At 33.3% G+C, this 25,682-nt stretch overlaps 10 protein-coding genes across 10 annotated transcripts; 5 read left to right on the top strand and 5 right to left on the bottom strand. All coding sequences in view use genetic code 12, as the record gives it.

The window, feature by feature from the left end:
* Window positions 1-494: 494 nt before the first annotated feature.
* Window positions 495-1,056, bottom strand: COX6 (cytochrome c oxidase subunit VI; the record flags this gene model as incomplete). The annotated part of the gene is made up of 2 exons (XM_049407640.1): window positions 495-777; window positions 902-1,056. 2 exons carry the CDS (start codon window positions 1,054-1,056, stop codon window positions 495-497), a joined length of 438 nt encoding a protein of 145 aa, XP_049262927.1.
* Window positions 1,057-1,755: 699 nt separating this feature from the next.
* On the bottom strand, window positions 1,756-3,372 carry J8A68_003754 (uncharacterized protein; the record flags this gene model as incomplete). Its single annotated transcript, XM_049407641.1, has 1 exon — window positions 1,756-3,372. The coding sequence occupies one exon, from the start codon at window positions 3,370-3,372 to the stop codon at window positions 1,756-1,758; it is 1,617 nt and encodes a 538-aa protein (XP_049262928.1).
* A 1,240-nt stretch (window positions 3,373-4,612) lies between these two features.
* On the top strand, window positions 4,613-5,320 carry CAP4 (Cap4p; the record flags this gene model as incomplete). Its single annotated transcript, XM_049407643.1, has 1 exon — window positions 4,613-5,320. The coding sequence occupies one exon, from the start codon at window positions 4,613-4,615 to the stop codon at window positions 5,318-5,320; it is 708 nt and encodes a 235-aa protein (XP_049262929.1).
* Window positions 5,321-6,116: 796 nt separating this feature from the next.
* On the top strand, window positions 6,117-6,728 carry J8A68_003756 (uncharacterized protein; the record flags this gene model as incomplete). The annotated part of the gene is made up of 1 exon (XM_049407644.1): window positions 6,117-6,728. The coding sequence occupies one exon, from the start codon at window positions 6,117-6,119 to the stop codon at window positions 6,726-6,728; it is 612 nt and encodes a 203-aa protein (XP_049262930.1).
* Window positions 6,729-7,052: 324 nt separating this feature from the next.
* On the top strand, window positions 7,053-8,180 carry J8A68_003757 (mitochondrial 54S ribosomal protein mL38; the record flags this gene model as incomplete). The annotated part of the gene is made up of 1 exon (XM_049407645.1): window positions 7,053-8,180. One exon carries the CDS (start codon window positions 7,053-7,055, stop codon window positions 8,178-8,180), a length of 1,128 nt encoding a protein of 375 aa, XP_049262931.1.
* Window positions 8,181-8,501: 321 nt separating this feature from the next.
* J8A68_003758 (uncharacterized protein) lies at window positions 8,502-11,567 on the top strand (the record flags this gene model as incomplete). Its single annotated transcript, XM_049407646.1, has 1 exon — window positions 8,502-11,567. One exon carries the CDS (start codon window positions 8,502-8,504, stop codon window positions 11,565-11,567), a length of 3,066 nt encoding a protein of 1,021 aa, XP_049262932.1.
* Window positions 11,568-11,586: 19 nt separating this feature from the next.
* RAD32 (DNA-directed DNA polymerase eta) lies at window positions 11,587-13,725 on the bottom strand (the record flags this gene model as incomplete). Its single annotated transcript, XM_049407647.1, has 1 exon — window positions 11,587-13,725. One exon carries the CDS (start codon window positions 13,723-13,725, stop codon window positions 11,587-11,589), a length of 2,139 nt encoding a protein of 712 aa, XP_049262933.1.
* A 1,562-nt stretch (window positions 13,726-15,287) lies between these two features.
* On the bottom strand, window positions 15,288-16,904 carry J8A68_003760 (putative metalloreductase; the record flags this gene model as incomplete). The annotated part of the gene is made up of 1 exon (XM_049407648.1): window positions 15,288-16,904. The coding sequence occupies one exon, from the start codon at window positions 16,902-16,904 to the stop codon at window positions 15,288-15,290; it is 1,617 nt and encodes a 538-aa protein (XP_049262934.1).
* A 1,738-nt stretch (window positions 16,905-18,642) lies between these two features.
* On the top strand, window positions 18,643-20,352 carry ADAEC (Adaecp; the record flags this gene model as incomplete). Its single annotated transcript, XM_049407649.1, has 1 exon — window positions 18,643-20,352. The coding sequence occupies one exon, from the start codon at window positions 18,643-18,645 to the stop codon at window positions 20,350-20,352; it is 1,710 nt and encodes a 569-aa protein (XP_049262935.1).
* Window positions 20,353-21,916: 1,564 nt separating this feature from the next.
* Window positions 21,917-25,279, bottom strand: J8A68_003762 (uncharacterized protein; the record flags this gene model as incomplete). The annotated part of the gene is made up of 1 exon (XM_049407650.1): window positions 21,917-25,279. The coding sequence occupies one exon, from the start codon at window positions 25,277-25,279 to the stop codon at window positions 21,917-21,919; it is 3,363 nt and encodes a 1,120-aa protein (XP_049262936.1).
* Between the last annotated feature and the right edge of the window lie 403 nt (window positions 25,280-25,682).

The raw sequence follows: 25,682 nt of genomic DNA on the forward strand, positions 1-25,682 counted from the left end.
AAAAATATTATTCGTAGAATGTGAAGTCACGTGAGAGTTGTAATTTGAGTTGACTTGAGCCAAATCAATACTCTTCTAGAGAACACTAATTGAGTTAGAATATGAGACTCTACAATTATCATCATCTAATTGATGATAGTAGGTTGTGTTTGTTGCAAAAACAGTTCATGTGTAAAATAAAGGCCATATAGAAAATTTAAAAAAGAGAACTAACAAACATACTTTCATGATCATCAATCATACTAAAGTTATAATTACATACTAAACAACAATCAGAAAAGGACAAACTCAAATGAATGACAAATCAATTGACCATTCTTGGCTTCCTCCTTCTTTCTCTTGTTCTTTTCTCTAGTAAGAATAACATCAATTGACGACAATAACAACAAATAACTCTCTTTCTTTCATAATCTTTTTGTGAATATTAATAATAAAATGTATAAAAAAAATGAGAAACAATAAGCAACAACTTAAATCAATAATGCCTAATCAATTTATTGTTGACCAGCATATAAATCTTCTTTCAAGTCAATACCTAAAGATTGTCTAACATCTTTCAATTCTTCCAAATAAGCATCATATTGTTCCTTATTTTCAACCTTATGTTTTAAAGCTTCAAAAGTTCTAACAGCAGTTGGATAATCATTGACTCTTCTACAAGCTTCTAAAGCCTTTTCAATAACAGCTGGGGCTGGAACTAAATCATAAGAGAAACAATTGTTTAAGATTCTTTGAACTTCAAATAAATCATAAGCACCTTCAAATTCCTTTATGTATCTATAATAATTATCTGTTAGTATTCAACCTCCTATCTGATTAAAAGCCTGCCTTGGCAGAGAGAAAGAGAGAGATAGCCGTGTATAATTAAACAATCTCTCATAGTTAAATGTAATGTACATACCTTTCAGTGAATTCTTCAAAAGTTTCTTCATGATGAGAAGAATACAATCTAACTTGTTGTGGAATGATAGACATTGGTTTGAAAGCAATGGCAACTCTTGGAGCTTGAACAATTGCTCTTGATCTTAAAGCAGAACGAATAGTGGAGGAAAGCATTATTATTATATGAGATGAGTGGGGGTTGAGGGGGGTTTGGAAAATTAGTTATAAAATGTATATGTGTGGTTGTTAATTTGATTCAAACGTTAATAACAAGATGACACAAAGGAACAATATTTCTACTTCTTTTTGGTAAAATATGAAAAGTAAAATGAAAGGAGTTTGGATAAGTTGTTTAAACCTGTTGGAGTCTTAAATAAATTAAAATTGAAAAAAAGTTTTAGGAATTGTTTTTTCTGTTACAGGTTTGTTAACTATGTAGAATTCTACTAACAAATTATTCTAATTACTAAGAAAGAAATACAAACACCGAGCAAACAAACAAGTGAGAGTAAATTTGTATTACCTGAAAAATAAATTAATTAAATTGATTGGTTAAATTATAACAATTGGTTATATGCAGGATATTCCTAATCATACGATTTCTCATTTGTTAAGCTACCTTCTATTGACAATCGCATTCTTTATAAAGACACTTTCGTTTATGTATTTAATTACCCTATAATCATACATACTACCGAATATCGTCTTAGAACTAACCTATCCATACTATATATTTTTTCTCTGTTGAGGGCCCGTCTGCTTCCAATATTTATTAACCAATTAAATCTCCAAAAAAAATCCCAGATTCACGTCATGTGACCAGTCACATGATTATACCCATATTTTAAAATCTACATGTACCCTTCTTTAATATTATGCAGATACTGATCTCTTTCCAAATCTCCTTGATGAATTAGTTGCTTTAGATTTCAGATATTCTTTAGAAGCACTACTACCCCATTTCTTCTTATTGGGACTATTATTACTCTTTCTAGACAGATTATGACCAATTGTACTATTTAAATTAATTGGTTTCCAAATTGGTAATTCTTTAACATCAACTTTTAATTTTCTTGAAAATTTCCGTTCACCAGGGATTAAGTCTATTTTTAATTGAACCCATGATTTATTTCCTGTATTACTCACTTTAAGTGAATTTGATGGTTCTTTTGTAAACATATATCCATGAATATTTCGTTTATAAAAAGTAGAACAATAATCTTCCAGATATCGATTTGTCATTGATTCTGGTGCAAGTATCATATCTCGGATAAAGAAATCATGAGATTTGATATCTTGTCTGGTTGTTGCTGTTTTTTGGGGGAGATTCAATTTAACATTTACTTTATTGAATGGAATTATAGCTTCATTTTCTAATTTAGAATATGAATGATGACCAGGAGTATTATTGTGTCGTATATTCTTCTTCTTTGGTTTCTTGGTATCTACTATTATAACTTTTTTACTCTCTACTTTTGCTTTTGGAGTACTTGGAATGACCTCTTTCTTTTTCTTCGGTGGATCCGTTATTCCATTGGGTATGAACGCAGGATTATTAACCTTTTCCAGATATCTATTACCCTTTTCCCTCTTTTTCCTAGTTCTTCTCTCGATTGCATCACCATTCATTTTCTTCATCTCATTTCCATTCCCCATTGTCGCTGCGTTTTCTTCCTTTTCTACCTTTTCTTCCTCTTCTTCTTCCACAAAAAATGGCGAAAATATATGATCAGTATCCTCAAACAAACTACTCCCCAATTTCAATGTCAGCACTTGCAGTACAGACACCAGTGGTACAGAAACCTGCGGCACAGAAACAGGTTTATTATCACTCCATATCCAATTATTCACCTGTGGTTGCTGTTGTTGTCGGTCATTGTAATTCAAACTCCTAGAATTAACACTCACACTTCCTACCGTTGTTCTCGGGAAATCGAACCCTGATTGAAGTGAAAGTCGATTCATATCCTCATTCAAAGCAAAATTCAAACTTTGACTACTGGATTGTATATCCGAAATATAATGACTTACCCCTCCTCCTCCACCGAAATGATTTTCCAAAATTGGTGAAGATAAAGTATTTGGAGATGACCAATCCAAAACCAGCTGTTTTTGCCGTTGTGTCTGAGTTTGTTGTTGTTGTTTGAAATGATGACTCACAGGAGCAGGCTCGGCAAACGTTCTCATATTTTCAAAATCAAACCCATTCAATAATTGTCTTTCAAACGCTGGCACTGGTGCTATTTTGTGATGGTATTCTTCTCCATAACTACTATTAGGAGGAGACATTAGACGATGATGTGTGTGGGTATTGGTAGTGGGTTCGGAATTAATAGTCGAGGAAATTGTTGTTGTTGTGGTGGCTGTGTTGTGATTATTATTGCTTGGAGATGGGAAGAAATTTGACGTTCGTCGAGAATATGTGGTTGGATTGTTTGGATTTGAGATTGGGGTATTTAGGATTCCAAATTCTATATTCGACTGCATCATGATTTACTGTTGTTTGTTTGTAGTACGCTTGTTTTCGAGAATACAATCGGAAAAGATGGAATTTATGAATAGCCAAAAAATAATGAATTTATGTCAAGGTAGTATTATGATAGGTTGAGTTGTTGTTAGACTGTTGAAAAACAGGATATGGATAATTTGTACCAGCAACAGTGCTTGATGTTTTGAAACTTTTTCTTATGTAAAGGGGGGGGGAGGCAGAGTGAAAGTTAACTAAAATACAACAAGAAGTCAAAATTTATCAAAAAAAATTCGTTACAACTTTAAAATTCTCGTTTTAATTTCTTTTTTTTTTTGGCAGTTTTTTTCTACGAATTCTCCACAACATTTAATCAACTAATGAAGTTAAGAATGACTTATGAATATTACAAATTTGTGCATTCGCTCAAGTAGTAGAGTAAGTAAACGGTAATTGGAGAAGTTGATCAATCAAAGTAATCGGAATATACTAGACCAAGAAGGGTCCAGTCCGACGCTGCAAAGTAAAGTACCATTTGAAGAGCAAGAAAGTAGAATATTCCCAATATTACTACCCCTCTGATCCTACTGAAACCTGATATTTTTACCATAACTCGTCATTGTCTACTTCTCTATAGAGCTTAAATTAACTGTATACTTAAAATTGTTTTATTGGTTTTGCCGTTTCCAGTTGAGACTACAATATCATTTTTGTGTCAAAATAATTTGCAACCAAAAATATGTCAAAGCTATTCAACCACACAAATCATCCGTCTAATTTTTGCAATATTTCCCTGTGGCATACAATATAAAAACCATACTCTGTTAGACATCTTTTGGTTCCTGTACATGGTATTTCGCTACTAGAAATGCGATTTCCTGGGTATGTTACCGTTTTCTCATGTTCCTTCCTTCCATTATTTATGTTCCGCTATAGTTATGAATACAACTTGGTTTAATCAAGAATCTATCTTTCTAGATTTACAACCAATATTCAATTTTAACACTGGCAGGACAGAACTGTGCCATCCAATACAGTAAGAATAATTCGTAATCTTTGGAATATTGGTAGCGCTAATTAGTAACTTCGCACGACTTGTTTTATCCGCAAATTTTTCTTACTATTTTTTTCAACCATCGCCATCACATCTGCTTTGTCAGCAATTACGTAAACAAAGATTACATAAGCAACCTTATTTTGATCTTTGGCTAAAACATCTATCAAACCTTTTTTGCAACTATATATCAATCACCAAGTGGCAATATGAACAGTTCATTCGCGTCCTGGGCGAATGAGAAGGAAGACCAGAACACATCTGATCAAGTGAAATTTGATACCGCATTTAGACATGAAGCCGATGATGAAAGTTCTCATCATCATCATCAAAACCTTCATCATCACCATCATGATTTCCCAAGTGTAGAAGAAGTCACTGCGGCTGCAGTCGCAAGTGCTCGTCAACAACAACAACAGCAGCAACAACAGCAACATATCGCAAATGACCAATCAGTAGGCACACCTGGTAACAATTCAATTCATGATGAACAAGTCCGAGCTGCACATGAGGCATTAACTGGTGCAAAGAAATCAAATGAGCAAGGTGGTGGTGGCGCTCGAGGACGAAAGAAGGCAGTTCCGCCACTTTCCGTGACTAAGCGAGCTGTACAGAATAGAAACGCGCAAAGGGCATATAGAACGAGAAGAGATCAATATATTAAGGAATTAGAAGCTAAAGCGGCTGAATTAGATCATTTAAAACAAACAATTGATGAGTTGAGAAATGAGAATATTCAATTAAGAGATTATACTATTGCATTACAAAGTCGAGTTATTGAATTATCACCAACTACTCCGGCTCCAACTAATGCTCAACATCAGATGAATGCGGGTATTTCTAATGATACTTCACATCCTGGTATTCCACCTCCTCCTGCGGTTTTTAATAAGACGCAGTATCCAACTGACAAGTAAGCATGTATGTATATCCCTTTCGGATTTGGTTGTATTTGTATTTTTGTATAATAGTCCCCCTTTTGAATAATGACTTTGTAATTTTATAAATTAGTACCAACTAATGAATGTGAAAATAATTCCTTATCTTATAAGGCACTTCCACTCGATGGATTGCGCATGTAGATGCGGGCCGTAGTGGACGGATATACAAAGCGCAATAATTTTTGTCCTTTGGTGCCAGTTGCCGACAGACATACTAAAAAGCCGTTTCTCCAGCGTAATAAAACTGGAAAATTAAAGAAATATATTCGATATTCGGTGAAGAGGAAAGAGCAGTTTCTTTAACATAATCGTACATTAATAAGGCTATACATGCTTGTCTTCGCTAAGCTTTATTGCAAATCCGTGGGGAAGAAAAAGTGGAAATTATTCTTCGGGAATAAAATCTTAATTGGTGCCGTGGTTGGTCCAAATATTGGCACGGCAGTTTGATTTGGTGTGTTGCAAACCAAAAAAATCGCCGAAGTTTGAGTCATTGCGTATGAAATTTTTAATTCAACCGTTTGTCCATTGTATTAGAACAATAATTAATCATTTATGTAATAATGGTAATATTCTGGGCATTCAGATCAAATTATGCAATGTCGCTATATTCTTAATTAATTGTTAATTCTAAAGAATCCGTGTTTTCACGTTTGAAAATCTTTTTATTTCTTTCTTTGCAAGTTTGTTTCATATCATTATGAAATCCTTAATGTAGATGGATAATGATCACCTTGATGTACATCTCTTTGAGAATAACTTTATTAATCAAATGGCGTTATGGGAATTTAATAGGATTGGTATGAAATGCCTTTCAATCTCAGAAACTACTTGCTTGGCGAAGCATAACAATAAATGCCCCTCAAAGCACCACCATAACAACAATCAGCAACAACAGCAAAATCCGAAAGTTAAATTGAATCTTGATTTAAATATTATTTCATATTATGATAGATTAACTGGATTGACGACGCGAATGCCAAAATATAAGGATATCACAAATGTGGATTTTACAACTTTGACAAGTCCAGTCATTTCCAATTATACTACAGCAACTGATCCCAAGCCTGAATCCAGAGTAATAGAAACCATTGTGGAGGACAAACAAATCAAGGAAGGAATAAGTGAATCCGAGATCATTATAGAAGAGAGAGAGATTACAGAAATACTAAGTGACATGGAAAGTGATAATGAGAATAAGGATGATGAGCTTCTACCGAGAACTCAAACATTCCCAGACGAAGATAAATACAGTGATGTGGAAGAGGAGGAGGAGAATGACGTAGCTCCTGGATTATTTCCGAAGATGGACATATCTGATGATAAACAATTTATGAACTTTCAAACCCTACCTTTGACTCCGTCATATTTATGTAAGGATTGATCTTTTGGAATTTATGCTGGTCATAATTTCTCGTGAGACTATTGATAGAAGGCTATGAAAGGTTCGGGGTGATTGGTTTTTGATATTTTGGAGTTTTGTATATAATATGTAATATTGGATAGGTTTAATAAATTGGAATGTAAGTGAGTATTGGCATTACTGCTGGATAAATACTGTGTAAATTTCAGCACTAATAAAATGTATGGACTGGTAAGTAATTTTCGTACCGATGAATTTTTCACTATTTGCACCGAAAAAATTTCTAACCAATTTTACAAACTCAAGTAGAACAGTATACGAACTATTCAGGATCCATATTTGGCAATGTTGACAAGAGCTCTTACCAAAAGATTCATAAGAAGCAATAGCACCCTCGCCAGAGGCGTATGGGCTGATTTTTCGAAGAGACCAGAATCTTTAAAGATCAAGAATGATGCTCTTAAACAAGGTGTTCTTGGTAAGCACCTCGATGGACCAGCTTCATACACTAACCGTGATCGAAGAGCATACTATAAGACTCCTCTTGAACTTGATGAAACATTTGTCATGTCCTATGAAATATTGAACGAAGAGGCTGCCAATGTCTACAAAAAAGTTGAAGAATTAGAAAAGGAATTAGCTTCAACTACTGATGAAGCACAAATCAAAGAAATAAAGGATCAAATAGATAATACCTTAATTGAAGCAGAAATTCAAAACCCAGAAGTGTTATTTAATGTTGAATATTCCGATAGTGACGCTCTTGATAGATCTCACCCTGTATACAGACAGTTTTTGGAACAAAAATGGAGAGATTACGATTTGATGCTTACCATGCAAAGATTGGAACAATTACATGTTATTCCAGATACATTACCTACGGTTGATCCAAAGGTTGATGTTAAAGTCAAATTCACACATAATACTGATGAAAGATTTGTTGGTTGGATCGCCCCAGGTGAACTCTTACCTGCTAAAGCAGTTTCACAACCTCCAACCATCAGAATCCAAGAATATGAAAGAGTTGACGGACAAAACTTATATACTGTCTTGATAGTAAACCCTGATACTCCAGATTTGGAAAAAAATTCCTTTTCAACCACCCTTCACTATGGATTAGTTAATTATCCATTAGATAATGTCAATAATACTATTCATCCAGCTAAAGTATTGGAAAATGAAGAACAACATGTTATTAAAGATTATGTTCCATTAGTACCTGAAAAGAATGCTGAAAAGCAAAGAGCATGTCTTTGGGTATTTAGACAATCTAAACAATTGGAAGTCAATGCTGTTGCAGCTGAAAAGTTCGATATCAGAAGTTTTGTTCAAGCTAATGATTTATTACCTGTTGGTGGTTATGTATGGAGACAAAAGTTTGATAGAAGTGTTAATGAAGTTAGAGATGCATATGGTTTAGGAAGAGGTAGAGTTTTCCATAGAGTCAGAGGAAGAGATCCACTTGTTGAATAGAAGCATTTGAAACTTTATAGTTTGTAGATAGTCTTGTCATGTAAATATACGAACAATGTAATTAGTTTTGATCTGTAGAGAGATATGGCAATAACCTTTTATTGAAACAGAGAAAGGGAAGAGGCATTTGGAGTTACCATCTCTTTCATTTGCTTAATTCTCTCTCTTTAGTACTAAACCCTTTGTTGCAAAAAAAAACATATCTGCCTCAGGGTGTGTTGTAAAAAAAAAATACCGAAGATAGACACAATTCAGGAAAGAGATAAACAACGGTGATTTAATATATCCAATCAAATAAGGAAGAAAGAATGAAGAGATAAGATGGCTACTTCTATTGAGTTGGATAAGAAACGAAAAGATTTATATGAATTAAATACCAAAGCATGGAATGGTGAACATACTTTTAAAACAGTTTCCAAATTAGATTCATCCTTAAAGAAAAATACTGCGTTCATTAAAAAGATTAAAATTGTTAATGCTGATCAATGTAAATCAATCCTAAAAGATATAGAAACACTTTCTATTGAAAGGTACCTTTCTGAAGTGATTGTTTCCTTAACTGAAGCTTTATGTAAAGTCTCAAAAAATGATGATATTTTAGCTGCTATGGATATTGTATCTGCATTACATCAAAGATTTACTTCGGAATTTTCACCTTATTTAATGGTTCATATTTTGACATGTATGGCAAATCCTATGAGACAGACTGGCAATGATATTGATGAAAAGGAAGAAAATAGCAGAGTTATTAGGCAAAGAAATTCATTGAGACTTGTGATGGAATTTTATTTGATTGGCATATTTCGTAACTTGAGAGATTGTAATAAAGATATGGTTCCTGATGAAATTTTGATGAAGTTTGGAAAATCTGCATCTGAACCAATTATAATCGTTGTCATCAAAGATTTGTTAAATTTTGAACTCAAGCTGGGTAATTCATTAAGCATTGTACAACCATTCTTGAAAAGATTTTATGAAGCCATATACAAGGAGAATGATTTACTAACATTTGAAGTGAGGAATGTCTTGCAACAAATATTTAATATTTATTCTAATGCTACCATTGAGAATGCGTCAACTTTGAAAAAGAGAGTACAAAGGGTTACTAGTCAAAATAAAAAAGCGGCAATTCGAACTGGGAGGATTTTGGAAGAAATCCAATCTGAATTAGATGCATTAACCTCTCTTTTTGAAAAGTTTAAGGCAGCGTCAGAGTTCCTTGCAGATATTCTTGAAATTCCATTACCAAATTTAAACTTGGAAGATGAAGAAAAATTAGAATCTGATTCGGTCGTGGAAGTGGTTAAAGCAAAATCTTTGAATGAAGATGATTTCCAAGGTGTATGGGAAGATATCAAAGAGAAGAATTTCTATACTATTGTTCCATCTTTAGGTGAATTAATCGGATCCCAACAAGTTATTGATAGACCCGATTACACTTCAAAAGATGGTGAAAAGATCCAAGACTTTTTGAATAGATTAGAAGATGTTGGGTCTAATGATATGGAGCAACTAGTCGTAGAATTCAATAATTTAAATCTTAATAACAAAGCCACCAAGAATAGACTTATGAAATTTTTCATTGAAACTTCCAATGTGAACAATTTGAAATATTACACGAGATTTTTGAAAATCAATGAAATAAACTTAACTGAGCTAATTACTGAATTGATTACGTATTTGGATAAAGGTTTCAGACATCAACTTTATCAAAATAAATTGAATTTTAAAAATATCTTGTTTTTTGTCGAAATGATTAAATTCAAAATGATTCCAATACATATGATTTTTCATAAAATCAGAACTTTGACGATGAATATCACTTTGACAAATAATATCGATATCTTAGCTGTGTTTTATGAACACGTCGGTAGATTCTTATTACATGAACCAGAATATAAAGATTTAATGCAAGAAATGATCAATTTGTTAAGAGAAAAACTGAAACAATCAAACTTGACAATTAATCAAAAGTTAGCCATTAACAATTTGTTATTGATTGTCAATCCTCCAGCTACGAAAGTCCAAGTATTGAGAGAGCGTGAGAAGTTAAGTCCAAAACAACAATTTATTCAAAGATTAATTAGAGTGGAATTAGATTCAACTTCTCTCCCTGTCGTTTTAAACCTTTTAGGAGAAATTCCATTAAAATTTGATGAAGAATGCTGTGATACTATTTTAGATTGTTTTGCAAATCCAGAATTATTGAACTATGATAATATTCCTGCATTGGCAAAAGTCTTACTGATGTATTCCGATAAATATAAGCGAATTGTTGTATTTACAGTAGATACTATTATTGAAAAGATTGTCAGAGGTTTAGAACTCAATGACTATAGGATGAATAGGGCTAGAATGTCTCATGTTAAATTCATAGCAGAATTATATAATGCTAAAGTTATCAATTTCAAATTAATCAATGATTTACTTTACAAATTGCTTTGCTATGGCCATCCTAACAATCAACCACTTCCTAACAATTGGGAAGTTGAAATTGATTTGCCCGATAATTATTTTAGGATTCAATTATGTTGCTTGTTGTTGACTTCCTTGACATCCATTTTTGTGGATACTGATCTCCCATCCAGAAGGAAAGCACCAACTCGTGCGGTTGATTTAAAGAAGAGAAATGATATTAATAAAGAATTGTTAGGTGTATTTACTACTTTCTTGCAATATTATTTGTTTTGTAAAGAAAAACCACTCCCTATTGATATTCAATTCAAATTGGATGATTTGTTTACGAAATATAAAAGTATTCCAACGGTTAAGAGATATGATACTATTCGTGAAGTAATCCAAAAACTTCAAGAGCTGATCCAAACAAAACAAGAAATCGAAAAGCAATTGCTTGACGATGATGATGATGAAAACTTTGTCCCTGAAGATGAAGCTGATGGTGAGACCTTTGCCATTGCTGATGAGGATGAAGAAGATGACGATGCTGATGAAGATGAAGAGGAAAGTGATGTTGATGCTGATGAAGATGAAGACGAGGATACTGATGGAGAATCCGAAATTCCTGAGGCTGAAAGAATTCGTCTTGATACAGAAAAGAAATTCAATGACGATCTTGAAAAAGAATTGCAAAAGATTATGATTGATTCCTATAATTCTTCGTCTAATGAAAGAGCAAAACCACTGAGGAGCAAGTTTAACATGCCTTTACCTCAGCAAGTCGCCAAGACCTTACCGTTGGAACCGCCTCGTTCTACTGCTTCTAAAGTTTCGTTTGGTTTATTGACTAGAAGTGGAAAGAATACAGATGTTCGTCAATTAAACCTCCCAAGTACTAACAAATTTGCTGAATCAGTATTGAAAGAAAAGCGAGATCAAATTAGGGACAGAGAAAATATCATGCGGTTAGTTCTGCGGATGGAAGATTAGTTGTGTCTATTATTGTTGTCTATCCTGAACTATTTAATCTTTCGGAAAGTTCCATTGCTATATGAAAATCATTATGTTCCAATGCATCGTCTATTTGAATTTTGCATTTGGGGCAGACTTTTGATTCAAGTAGAATTTCCATGAAACTGGGTTTATTCTTTTTTTGCAAGGTTTGGAAGATATCCATTTTAGGTCTCTTGCGTTTTGCCAAATTATTTTCAACTACTTCCAGGATGGCTTCTTCGGATTTCTTCTCAATCGAAGCCAGAGAATGGTAGTCATCAAATTGCTTTCGAATACGTTTGTAATTGTCATTGGTTGGCCTCTGGGAAACAATGGGTTTTGTTGCTTGGGTTGGTTCAGGTTCTATATAAGAAGATTCAAAGTCTTTGAACATCTTTGCTATATGTTCCTTGTCTTCTTTAGATATAACTTTATTAGTCTGAGGCCGCGGAGGTGTTGCTTCTTTTTTTAATTTCATTAGTTCATTTATCTCTTTTAATTCTCGAGTGATTTTATTCATCTTATTTTCTGTATTTTCGGATGCATAAGTCTCAATGAGAGCAGTGTCATTAAGGGTTACAAAGTTTGAAATTGACAATGACATATTTCTAATGGGGACAATCTTAACTTGGAATGGATCCATTTTGAAAAGTTCTTTGGGTCTTTTATCTCCATTCATTCTGCTTAGGTTTGTACTTACTTCCAAATAGTCACGGATTAGGTTATATCCACCCTCTTCTATTACATCCCTCATCTTGTCAAAATCACGGTAAAATGGAATCGGGGTTTGTCGTGTAATTCTCAGGCCAGAAACTCCATATATTCCAATTGTAAGCGTTTTGGGTCTTTTAACATATCCTTTTTGTTTCTTCGATAACTTGCTCATGGATAATTCCAAATTTTCATTATCTAAATCTATTAATCTGTTGTATAAATCTCCTGCAAATACTTTAAGCCATCCATAAGCTTGTCCTAAAGTTGCAACTGGTTTCTGAGGAAGGAAATTCTTGTTTGATGCCATAGATTTTAGATCTGATTTGTTGCTGATTTCCAGCGAATGCAATCCTCGAACCATATTGTAAAGCTTCACTGCGAGTTCTTGGTCATCTTTAAGCTCTTCCTTAACCTGTTCTAGATTGTAATTCTCTCTTATGAATGCAATTGAATTCTTATCTGGAGGAACATCAAACCGTTGAATCAATGTATCACCCAATTTTCCTCCCATTCCGGATATATCATTCAATTGAAAATTCGTAAGGAATCGATCAATTGCGACATTTCTGATTATTGTTTGATCATCTGGCTTCTTAAACCCGCCTGCTAATTTTGCCATAAGTTTGTTTCTTGCTAGTCCTGCTGAAGTAGTGTATCCCAACTCGTCATATATTGCTTGTCGAAGATCTAGAAGTATCTGAGACCCAATAACGAGACAAACATCGTCCCAATCTTCAATAACCGGTTCTGCCCGCTTCTCTTGTGCGTTCTCGTCAATTGATATCTCCTTCTCACTGAGTATCACGTCTCCCTCCCATTGTATCTCCTTTGGGAGTAAGTTCGGTATTGGTGGAAGATAATCTGTAGGGTCATCATATGACGTAAGCTCAGGGAAATACTTCATTAATCTCTCATATACATCCCTGCCAAAATCTATATAACTTTCGTCAACACTTGCTTTCTCGACAAGATCAAATCGTTCTTGAATCACTCGTAAAATCTTCCGACTTTCTCGTCTATATGGATCAAGTGACACTTTATGGGTCGCCGCATCTGGCATACCAGGTAAATAAGCCCAATGACTTTCTCCTCTTTTAAACACTGCGGCATGGGCAACTATCAAATTCGGACACTTCTCCCTAGCTGATTTTATACTATCAAGTCTCCCAATTCCATATTTTCTTGCTGCGTAGCTAACTGCGATTAATGATGACCATTGGGCACATACCACAGGGTCTTTATCTGTGAGGTTTAGTCGTATTTGTTCAACTTGTGCAAAAAAGGCATTCAAGTCCACAAGAGCGATTGTTGATAAGGGCAGGAGGTATGCTTTGGTAGGGTTGTTTAAGTCTAATAAATTCTGAAATGTGAACCGCGAGGGTTTTGCGTTTGTTTTCAAACTTGAGATAGGGGACGCGTCTTTTCGTAGTTTCACTGACATTTCGCTATAGATGGAAAGGTGAAACAGTATATCTCAATATATTTTGATTAAATGATATATTTATGTCTGTTTGATGTTTGTTCATCAAATGAGAATCTTACCAGAAATATAATTTAATCATCACCGAAAATTTCTGGAGTCAGAGCTGAAGCGCGATTATGGCATTTTTTTGCCCTGGCTCGTTTTTGTGTAACTTTTCGATTAATGAATTGCTGGATAAGAAGAATATTGCTCTACGGCTTTGACTATGAGATTTATAGGCTGTTACTGTATTAAAATCTAAAACAAATATCTATAAGTATCATGTATAAATTAACCAACCCAAAATTATTAGGCAATAACAATTGACACAATCGCACCTAAAAGACTAAGCAAGGTAGGTGTGACTGCTTCTCCAGGATCTGCGAATGATTTTGGATCCATAGTAGGATTATATTCTTCTGATTGGGCACTATTAATTTCTCCATTGTCCTGTAATCCTAAGTTACTGTCACAATTTTCAGAAGGTTTTATTTTACAAAATATTGTGCTTGGTCGGTCTCAGAAGTATGTTGATCGATTGCAAACATTTGGGTGACCTTGTCTGTATAAATGAGATACCCAAAGTAGTACAAACCTATAAGTACTCCCGAATTGTATTGTCATGTAACCGGCAATTAGCTAAGTAGTATGACAAGTTATCAATGAGTCGGAAATCTAATGTGTGTGTAAATAGATTCAGGCGAGATATAAGCTCTTTTTTTGGGTGAGTAACATCGGTGAAACATATATGAACATTCTCTCTGGAGTACACCTGATGTTATATGACCTTCACCGGGAGCTCTGCTTGTTCAAATGTATGCTTGATAAAAGCGTGATACAGCCTCTTCATAAGCTTGATTTAAATCACGCTGGACACTACGTTTATCATCTGGAGAAAACGGTCGAAGGAAATGCAACTGGGCTTCGAATAAGATGATCAGATTTGCTTAGGAAATGATCTTTAAAATTAAAACGACTATCAGATTCTAAGTAGAATAGAGAACCTGAATAGTAATTAAATGTATTTGTAAAAATACTGCAAAATTCCAATTTGCAATTTTTTGCAGCCATTTTTCTTTAATTTGTAGCAGAAAATTAGCTGGACGTTTTACAAACTTCAAAATACCCCAATCAAAATTTTTTTCATATACAATACTGATTATGCACTCTATCTTTTCGTTATAGATAAAGGCTTCTATCAAAGATATATAAATCGACAACACCATAACTATAACGCTCTCACCTTAAAAGACAGTCGCGAAATACCGGACGACAGAAATCACACGAAAATCACGTTTTTCGACGTTTCTTTTTTTCGAAGCACGTGACAAAATTTCCTCTTTTGAAAAATTGGCTCGTATGGCGCAGTGGTAGCGCAGCAGATTGCAAATCTGTTGGTCCTTAGTTCGATCCTGAGTGCGAGCTGATTGCTTTTTTTAGTATTGCAATCAATTTTTTGCAATTATGATTATTGTACAAGATGTTTCGATTTTGCTATATATAATATCTAGATTTTCTAAGAATGTTGATTCTTTCCATATTTACATTTCATATTTTTCAAAATAAAATTGGTATTCATGTTCTTTCGACCATTCCTTTGCATCGGCAATCAAAGTATCTGGACCGCAAGCAATTACCCAACTATTCCTCTTATCCTCCACTAATGTTGGGTCCTCAATTGCAAAGACTTCGTCAAGTTTAGGTCTTCCAACATGGAATGTGGTGGATGCAGATTTCTCAACAGTAGGGGGTTCATTGTTGTCATCATTTTTTAATTCTTGGAGTTCGATTCCGTCTTCTCCATCTTGTAATAATCCTTGCGTATGCTCGTCATCCACCACTTGTTCAATTGGTTCAAAACTAGAATTTGACGGCGTGGATGGTGATGACGATACCGGAGAGTCTTGTCCAATAGTAGATGTTATGAAGACTTGAATACCTTCTATATCCAATTGATGTATTATAAACGTATCAACTTTATTTCTAATGCACCAAACTAACTTGACGGTTGCGTTTGGGTTGCAAACTTTAAAATATCTATAGATTGGTAATGCAAAGGAAATACCAGATCCACCACATACGATATTCACTAGTTTTGCGCTATTGAAGAATGGGGATGGTAATGCGGGATAAGGTCCTGTCAAAAGATATGATTGCATCGGATCAAAAACAAAGGATGTTTTCTTTACAATTAGGATGAGATTATTATTATCATCTGAAATATTGGCGAGTGTGAAAGGATGAGTTGCATTTGTCCAAGATCTTATATTCAGCATGGAATAATTCAATCTAATATGTGATGCAGGTAACCAACTTTTAAAATTATCTGGTTGATTGATTTTAACTATTCTCAATGTTGAAGTTGGTTTTTCAATAACTTTCAAAGTATCCACTTTATAAGAAGCATAATATCTAAGATATAATTGATAACAAAGCAATGCCATATTCACAAATGCAAAGATAGTAACTCCAGGACGAGCATGTAAGGCGATCAATAAAACCATACTCCAAGCGGTGATGTTATGAAGAACATAAAACAAAACATAATTTCTCCTTCTCATTGACCTAATTGATAAAACAATCAAGATTGCAAACAATATAAACACAATCACTCCTAAAAGATTTAGTATTTCGAATGGTTTGGATAAAATGGTTCCCTCTGTAATCCATTTATAGAAATATCCGACTGAATGAATAGCAACACAGAATGCAATTAATCGAGATATCCATTTATGTAAATTCAAGTTTTCAATATAATATCCAATTTTCCATAATCTAACATCTGTAGGTCTTAAGATTAAAAAGATATTTAATGGAATTAAACAATATGCGATTCTTCCGAATCTTTTGGCAGATACAATATATTCTTCTGAAAAATCATCTATATGGAACCCACCAACAAAGAATATGATTAAAAACCAAACCGAGACGATTAACCAGGTTGGAATAGAACTATATCGTCTTAATAATCTACTATGAGTACCGGTAGAAATCCAACGTTTCACATATACATACTTCAATATTGTTCTATAAAATATATGAACTAAACTTAAACCAAATATGAAATATCCATATTTAACATTAATGTAATGATGATCTCCATGTCTTGGCTGTAATCTATTGACGTCATTTAACATGTGAATATTATTATCATTCATGTTTCAGATATACTTCTCCTCCAAATAGTTCTTGTATATAACCCACTAGGAGATTACACATAAGAAATAATAATAAAAGTTATAATTTAAACTATTCGGGTAAAAATTCTTCCTATTCGTGTACTTTGCACAAAATATCAAAATTAAAATTAAACTATCACAATGTACTATATGCAGTATGAAACTTATAATTGAAATTTGACGTTTAAATTTATGACGTAAAGGGTCCCCCCCTCCCCCAAAGTGTCGTCACCTCTTTTTTTTTGACTTATAAATAATTCACAAGTGGAGTTATTGCCATATGATGAACAGGGATAATAACCTGAAATAGATTGGTACAAGGTTGAGTAGATCCATTGAAAAATAATGATGAATCACCACCCTTCAATAATATAATGATCTAAACAATTAAGAGATCAAAGACGTCACATGCCCATTCTCTCTAATAGATTTTGAATTTTTCAATACACGCTGTAGTGTTTCATTGAGAAATGTTAACTTATGAATTTGCAAGGTACACTCCCTCCACCATCGCATTACTTGAAAATTTTCCGGCACATGCAACATAATCTAGTACATGATCTCTCACATAAAAAAATTAATTTAATTCCTCACATGACAAAGACACGGCTGGGTATCTAATATTGGATCGACCTTTTATCCAACCCCCCCCTGTCGAAGTTGATTGCCAAACGGTTATGATGCTCATAGGCTCCTTACGTCATGACAGGTGACGTCAAAGCAATAATTGACGATACCCATCTCGTTAAAATGCAAGTAGTCGACGTTTGCTGTTTAAGCGAACTCATAAATATAGAAAGAAACCAAAAAAACTTCGTTTTACCAATGAAACGATAAAACGGTAAATTCATGATCCGTTTTCCTTTTTTTCATGTTGTATTTGGAGGAAAGGGGGGAGAGTATGTGGAAAATAATTTTTGAATAATCTATGTGTATACGCAGATTTTGAGATATCATATCGGGAAAATTATTGCGAGGGAATTTGAAAACACCTCACATTAATATGCTTGGCTCTACACAAGATGGAAGGAAAGTTTGACAGGTTTTGTAGCACAGCCGGGGTAGGAACTTATTCTACCGTGGGGGGAGACTAGTAGTTTGTGCATTGGTTTATTCTTATGTTCTACTGTTAAACCTAAACCTATCTCTCCCAGTGGTACGATTCTGGTTTTCTTTTTGTTAGCCCGGTCAGATTAGGAAGTTGGGGAGCAAAAAGGTTGAACAGGGAATGACCGATAGTATGGGGGCTCAAAAACTGCATATAAAATCCAATTAAGGGGGGGATTTTTTAGAAATATTATTTAACAGTTTTTTTTAGCCCTGTTCAAGAGATTAGGTAAGAATTATTTTTTAACAATATGCAGGGTGTAATGCAAAATTAATATGTATAAAATGTCATAAATGACTTTGTGTAACAGATTTTAACTCAATCTGCATAAACATTATGAGAAAATAGAATAAATAAAATATTTTTTATTTTCAAGTTACATCATGATAAAGTTAGAAAATAATTAATCTTGAATGCCACAGGTTAATAGAAAATACTAGAATAATAAAATACGGATTAAATATATAAATATCCCTTCAATTGTTTCTCAAATCTTTCCAAAATACCGACTCTTATCTTATTTCTTTTCTTACATACTTTAACCCATATATATTGGATTGGAATAACAAACGATATATATTTGGAATTCTTATTTAAAATATTAAAATCATGGCATATTCATTAGAAAGTAGTAAGTGGAAAGCTTATCAATTTAGTGACCCATTAGCCGTGGGTTCCTTTTATGTTTGTAATAAATCAACTCAAGTATTTTGTCGTCCTGATTGTGATGCACAACCAATTATTAATTTACAACTGGAAATTCAATTTGTAACAGACCCAAATACAGCTCTTGAATTAGGATATCAACCTTGTGAATCTTGTGATCCTTTACATTGTTCAATTATTGATGTTGACTTGTTGATCAAGTGTATTTGTACGGTAAACCATCAAATTGGATTCATTTCTCCATTGCTAGATGAAGATGAAGAATATAATACTAAGAAAATCAAGGAGAATATCTTGGAAACTAAGAGAGCTAATGAACAACAGATTATAAAGACAATTAATAATGTCATTGCCCATGACGGTAGAGTTCAACATAGATATTCATTACCTATAATAAATGCCCCGGGCACCAAAGGTTCTAAAGATATGAACCCTTCTAATACAACAATATCAAAGAATGACTCCGATCATTATAGGTTGGTTGATTTAGCTTGTCGTCATTTGGCTTTAGCTGCTGCGCTTAGTGTTTTTCAACCCCATTTAAAACCTCTTCCTCAGGAAGAAATGGATGATGATAATCAAGACAATAGTAAGAAGAGAAAGAGAAGAAGAAGAAGAGGTGGTGTATTAGGATTCAAAGAATTAGCCGCCAAATCAAAATTAAGTGCTTGGCATTTCCATAGAGTCTTTAAATCAGTTACTGGCTTAACTCCAAAGACATATGGAGATAAATGTTGGGAATTCTTTAAGAGAGTTGAAAGAACTGGTGAATATACTTCATTCCAAGATAATGGTTCTGCTTATAGCGTTTCTCCTCAACCTTACCAATCACCTCCTTTATCTACTAGAAGTGATAAACCACCTTCAAAAAAGAGAATTAAATTGGAAAATAATAGCAATCAAACGGTTTTCAAGACAAATTTATTTAGCGGTGATTATACTCAAATTCAACCACATCAAAATATATCTTTGAATGATACTATTATAACACCTCCAAATGAAGTTCAATACACCATATCTCCAAGACAACAACAACAACAGCAACAACAACAACATTCAGCACAAATTTCCTCCATCAATACAACCAATACTTCTTCATATTCAGATTTCCTGCAAGCTTTATATCCAAATGATATTCTCGAAGAACAACTGCAAGCATTATCAACCACTGATGGTAGTTTATTCCATCCTCGCGCATTTTCAGCACCAAATTTATCAAGATTAAATAGTTCGACATTATTCGGTCTTGCAGCTGGTTATTCCGAAAGTCAAATTTTCGGTACTTCTTCCCAGCCACAATTGCAACCACAAGCTCAGCCACAACATCCACATCAAAATGAGGTTTTGCAAATTCCAAATCAAGCTACATTTGATTTTGGTAATGAAGTTTCACTTCCGGAATTAGTTAGTACAGCAGATAGTTTGAATAGTGATTTTGGTTTATTACAATCAACAGAACAAACTACTATGGATGGGAATATATTTATGGGAGCTCCAAATGGATTGATGAATGATACTGTGGTTACTAATATTGGGAGTCTTATGGCCGATGAACAACAACAACAACAGCAACAACAGCAACAACAATTACAACATGAGCTTTTTGCTACTGAACCAAAGTACAATCCACAGTTGTTAGCTAGCGGGTTATAGGTGTATTATTAGAGAATCCATATACATTCCTTTGGATTGAATTTTTTAATGTTTATTGCGCATTCTTGGAACCCTTCTTGTTATTTGGGTTCCTTACAATCGCTTAGAAACGGGTATCACTATATGTTATTATTACTATTATTATTTGGGTTTTTTCGGGTTAGGACGCTTGTGTTTTATATAGACAGTTTTCTTTTTATATATTTATTGTTTTATTTAACAAAACAGAATATCAATAAAGTATTTGCTACTGTAGATTTATTAGGAAACAGCTCTGAAATTTTGGTGGTTAGAGAGATAATTGCAACTGTGGCCGCAAAAATACTGAGAGAGTAGAATATTTTTTCACAGCGAAATTTAGTGCGTTTGCCGAACGTTTTTTTTTCTCATTAGTGAGCTGAAATCGGTGTTAAACTAAAATTTTTTATACGAATCGATTGCTACTTAGTAAGCTCAAGTAGAATGTTATCTTTCTCGATCAAGAATCTCAAACCATCCACATTTACTTTCCTTTCTGTTCTATCTTTCAAGGAAACTTTTTGAGATCCCCCCAAAGAGACCCTTGATTACAATCAACTGTACATGTGGGTATGCAGAGCGGTAATTTTATTTAATCTGTAAAAGAACTAAAATCCTGATTGAATGGGTTTGTGTAATATTTCACAAAACTGGGAATCCCGTTTCATATAATAAAACAATAAAGAAGGATACATCGGTACCTTAAAAATAATAAATCTAATTTAATGTTAAAAAAATATGACTGCATAATAAAAATAATCAGTTTTTGAGGCGGACCTACATGTAAAATTCCGAATGCGCTTATACTCCCTATCAGAAAAAAAAACCATACATGTACACCGTAATTACAAACTCTTTATTCCGCGGATGGTACTGATTCAGGAGATCAGATAAAGAAGATAGTAAACCGTAGTTCGTATCGAATATATTCCAGATCCATGGCTTTTGTTTTGTGGATAGACCTGTTCTAGTTCGTTATCTTTGAGGCTGGGTCGTTTTAAAACAGATATTTCTTTCTCCTATCTCGAGCCACATCGAACACATAGAACTTTTTTTTAGAAATTGAATGACGAGGCATTTTGGTGCCCCCGGATAAGAGCTAATCCATACTATAATTATTTATTATTATTATGGAACCTCCACTTCACTTGTATAATAAACCCCCCTTACTTTTCTATTTAAAAACCAGCCAATTGTGTTACACAAAACTGCTGAAATATTCGGAGTAATTGGAATTATATGCAAGATGATGTTGTGAATATAAGTAATCCGGCAGAACAACGATTTCAACCATAATTGAAAAAAAAACATTGAATACAATTCGTTAATAAATGTCCTTTTCATTTACACTAATTAATTAACACTAAATAAAAATAAAAAACTAAAATTACATGAATAAATAATAACCTGACAAAATAAATCGTTCATTCATTTCGTACTTTTCCTTTCTTTCTTTCCCTGTGGTATGATTCCTTTCCTTTCCTTCTCTCTTTATTTTTCTTCCAGATAAATCATACGATTAATAATAATCTCTCTCTCTCTTCTACTACTCTAATAAACTCAAAACCAATTTGGATAATTTATCATGAAATTCCTTCCCATTACTCCTTTTCTTATCCTGATATAATTGTTGTTGAATTGTAAACAATTGATTAATATCATCCAAAGTAACTTCAATCCGATTAATCAAATCCCGGTCTCCAAGATTCTTGGATGGTGTATAAATCTTTCTAATCTTCGTTTTATAACTCTTATTCAACCCCGCCGCAGCAGCTGCAGCAGAAGCAGTTGCAGTAGAAGCAGAATTTCTCCGACTGGTACTACCACCACCGCCACCACCATTCATACTAGTATTATTTTCAAAATAATTCCCAGCCATTGGAGCTTCATTAGGCGATTGTATATTAGTATTCTGAAGATTCATTTCAATTAATTTAATTTCTCGTGCTCTTAAACTAATGAAAATCGTCCTAGTGGTGATACTTTCATATTTACAATTATTTTGATAAAATAATAAATCATTTCTCATTGTACTCATTACTTGTTGTTCTAATTTTGGATTCAAGGGACAGGATTGGATACTAAATTCAGGTCTAAACTCATCCGAGAATGCTACCGAAGATAATAATGGTTTATGTTTAAATACAATCCCTTCTTCTTCTTCTTCACCCGCATCGGTTGACTTATCTACATCAACCAGATTATGCCTGGTGTATGTTTCCAAACAAGTCTTAATCTTTCTAAACCTTGGTTTTTGATTCATAATCGCCTGACATTTCATCCGAATAGCATGTTGATTATGTTCATCCACATTCTTGATCATATTATCATTAATCAACGGAGTAAACACACTAGTCTTTGTTCTCTTAATTTCCAACGATTTATGAATTGTAGCAGGTGTACTAACTGGAGTTGCTGTACCAGTTGGAGAGGCAACATTGCTAGGGCTTGCATTTGATCTAGTATGATCGCTCAATGTATCATCGACTAAATCTTCTTCATCCATTACATTCATCAAACTATTCATATTATACATATCATAAATCGATTGAGTTCTTGATAATTTCGTTGGAGTCATTGGGATAGGATGGGAAGAATTATTATTCATATTATTATTCGAGTTTATATTGATTGGTTTTGAACTTGAATGCCAATTAAATTCATCAATTTCAACTGCTGGAGATGGAGATCTTAAGGACTGCATTGAATTCCGTTTTGATAAACTTCCAAATTGTGTTGATTCTGAACAATAATTATTACTACTACTATTCACAGCATCAAAATATCCATTTGCATTTCCAAGATTGATATTATTTGGAGTATGCATACCTGTGGTTGGATTACTGGCATTGGGGAAATGTGAACTTATACTTCCAATTTGATTCTTCCATTTTTCCATAAATGATCCACCTAATTTCGATAATGAATAATTGGATTGTAATGATGAAGAATATGATGAATTCAAAGATGATGATAAATATGATACTGAAGATGGCTTGGACATAGAAGCATGGGTATGGGCAGTTGAAGTAGTAGCTGTGGTTGATACAATCGGGATACTCATACTTGCACTTTCAACCCTTGATTTATTTGTAGTTGGGGTAGATGCACTTGACTTATTCGGTATATCCCATTTAATAGATGGTGTTGATCTTGCTAATGAATTATCTGAAGACGATATAGGCGAACTACTACCTCCTTCAAAGGTAGCTTTCCCTACTTTGATTGGAATTGGTAAGATACCATTCGCAGTTGTACTTATAATTGGAGAAAGTGATTTCTCTCTTGATGCGACCAAATCCGCACTACCAGTTGCAGCAGCTGCCGATTCCACCACTTCTTCTTCTCCTTTGTACATCTTGGCTGTGGCCGTACCATTTGTTTCATCTCCATAATTACTTTCAGTAGCACAAGCTTCTATAAATGGTGACATTTCAATTTTTCTTCCTATTGGAATGATAGCATTCAAAATAAAAATTAATTTTTTTGCAACCACAGGATTACCAGTCATTACAACCACTCTTGTAACTTCACGAGTATTAGAATTAACATTTGCATAAGGTTTATCACTAACCAGATGTCTGTAGGGTATTAATAATGCTAATAAACTTGAAAGAAAAGTGTTTGCATTTGGATTAACGTATTCTTGTAATGAATTTTGATGAAATGATGAATTATAATTATAATTTGAAAAATGGGGTAATGGAACAGTCATTGGTTTACCATCTTTAAATTCTAACCAGTTTAGTACTTCTAATACCCAATTGATCAACATTGGATTATATTTAGAATCATTTAACATTGAGGATCGTATTAAATAATTTGAATTTATCAATTTTGGAAGGTTATAATTATAATGAATCAATTTTATAAGTTTATTTAATTGTGAATTTATATCAAAATCTCCATGTAAAATATAATTTGGAAATTGAATTCTTTTATTAATTAAATATTGACAACTTGTTATTTGATGACTATCATTATCATAATTAAATCCCAGATTTAATAAAATCATCAATTTTTTATAAACTAATTTCTGTAAAATAACCAAATAATGGGATAATTCATTCCAATTATTAAAAATCACATCACTGACACAATTCATTGATTCTAAGGAAACAACAATACCAATAGCAAATCTACTATTAACATTATTTGTTGATTTTGGATTGCTGTGATCTCCATTATTAGTTAAAGTATCTTGAGAAGCTGTTTTAAATGGATATTTCATAATATTTGATTCTTTCAAAGCAATACCTGGTGTCGGTATCCAATCATTTGATTTACTTGCAAATGTAGATAAGGGAGTTCTTTCAGATACTTCCAAGTCACTAATTGAAAATAATCTAGTAATCAATACTGAACTATATTGTCCACATGCAGAATTTGCAACCGGAGGTAAAATATGAATCTTGGTAGTACTATGAGTTTCATTTGAAGGTAATCCACAACCAAACATATAATCATTTAAATCAGATATATTATGATACATTTTTGAAGTTGATATATTTTTGGTATTTAAATTCTTTTTAGAAATTGTGGAAGTTGTTGATGGATTTGAAGGTGAATAAGTTTCCGTTGCTGAATCATATAAAACTTGTTTTGAACGTAAATTTCCTCCATCTTGAGATATTATTATTCGAAAGTATTTTGTATTGAATTGATAACATTTAAGTTGATTTGAATTATGAGTTCCATATAATATTTCTCTTGAATATGAATCTTCATAACTTGTTGGACTTAATAATGGAGGAGGTATTGAAAGCGGATTTATATTATTTGGTAAGGTTGTAGGTGGAGGTTGGTTGTGATGATGGTGGTGACTGTGATGATGACTGTGATGCTGACTATGGGGTTGATAATGGGTACTTATATTGGTTGGATTCTGTTTAAATAGTCTTCCCAACATCTTGAACTTGTCTTCTTCTTCTTTCTCTCTCTCTTATTCTCTTACTCTTCTCTCTTTCTTAAACTTTGTTAGATATGTGTTTAATATATATTAGTTACTGTTGTAGTTGTTGTGGTTCTCTATTGACAGCTTTGATAAAATACGGTAATGTGTTTTGGTAGCTTAATAGGTATTAACGAAACACATCGTATAAAAGTAAACTAAGAATCACGAATTAAATAAAACTAATAATTATAAATAAATTGATGAGGAATAAGTATTTAAAAACTTGACAAACTTTCTTCCCCCTATATGGTATTGAGGTTGCGTATTATAAGTGTTTTTCCTTCTTCTAGTTGTTGTTATTGCTATAAACTTGGGAAATAACAATAAATGTAAGGAGATGGCAAAAATCCAAAAACTT

Source organism: Hemisphaericaspora subhashii (genome assembly GCF_019202705.1).
Source record: "Hemisphaericaspora subhashii strain CBS 10753 chromosome Unknown scaffold55, whole genome shotgun sequence".
In the NCBI taxonomy this organism is placed as follows: Eukaryota; Fungi; Ascomycota; class Pichiomycetes; order Serinales; family Debaryomycetaceae; genus Hemisphaericaspora; species Hemisphaericaspora subhashii.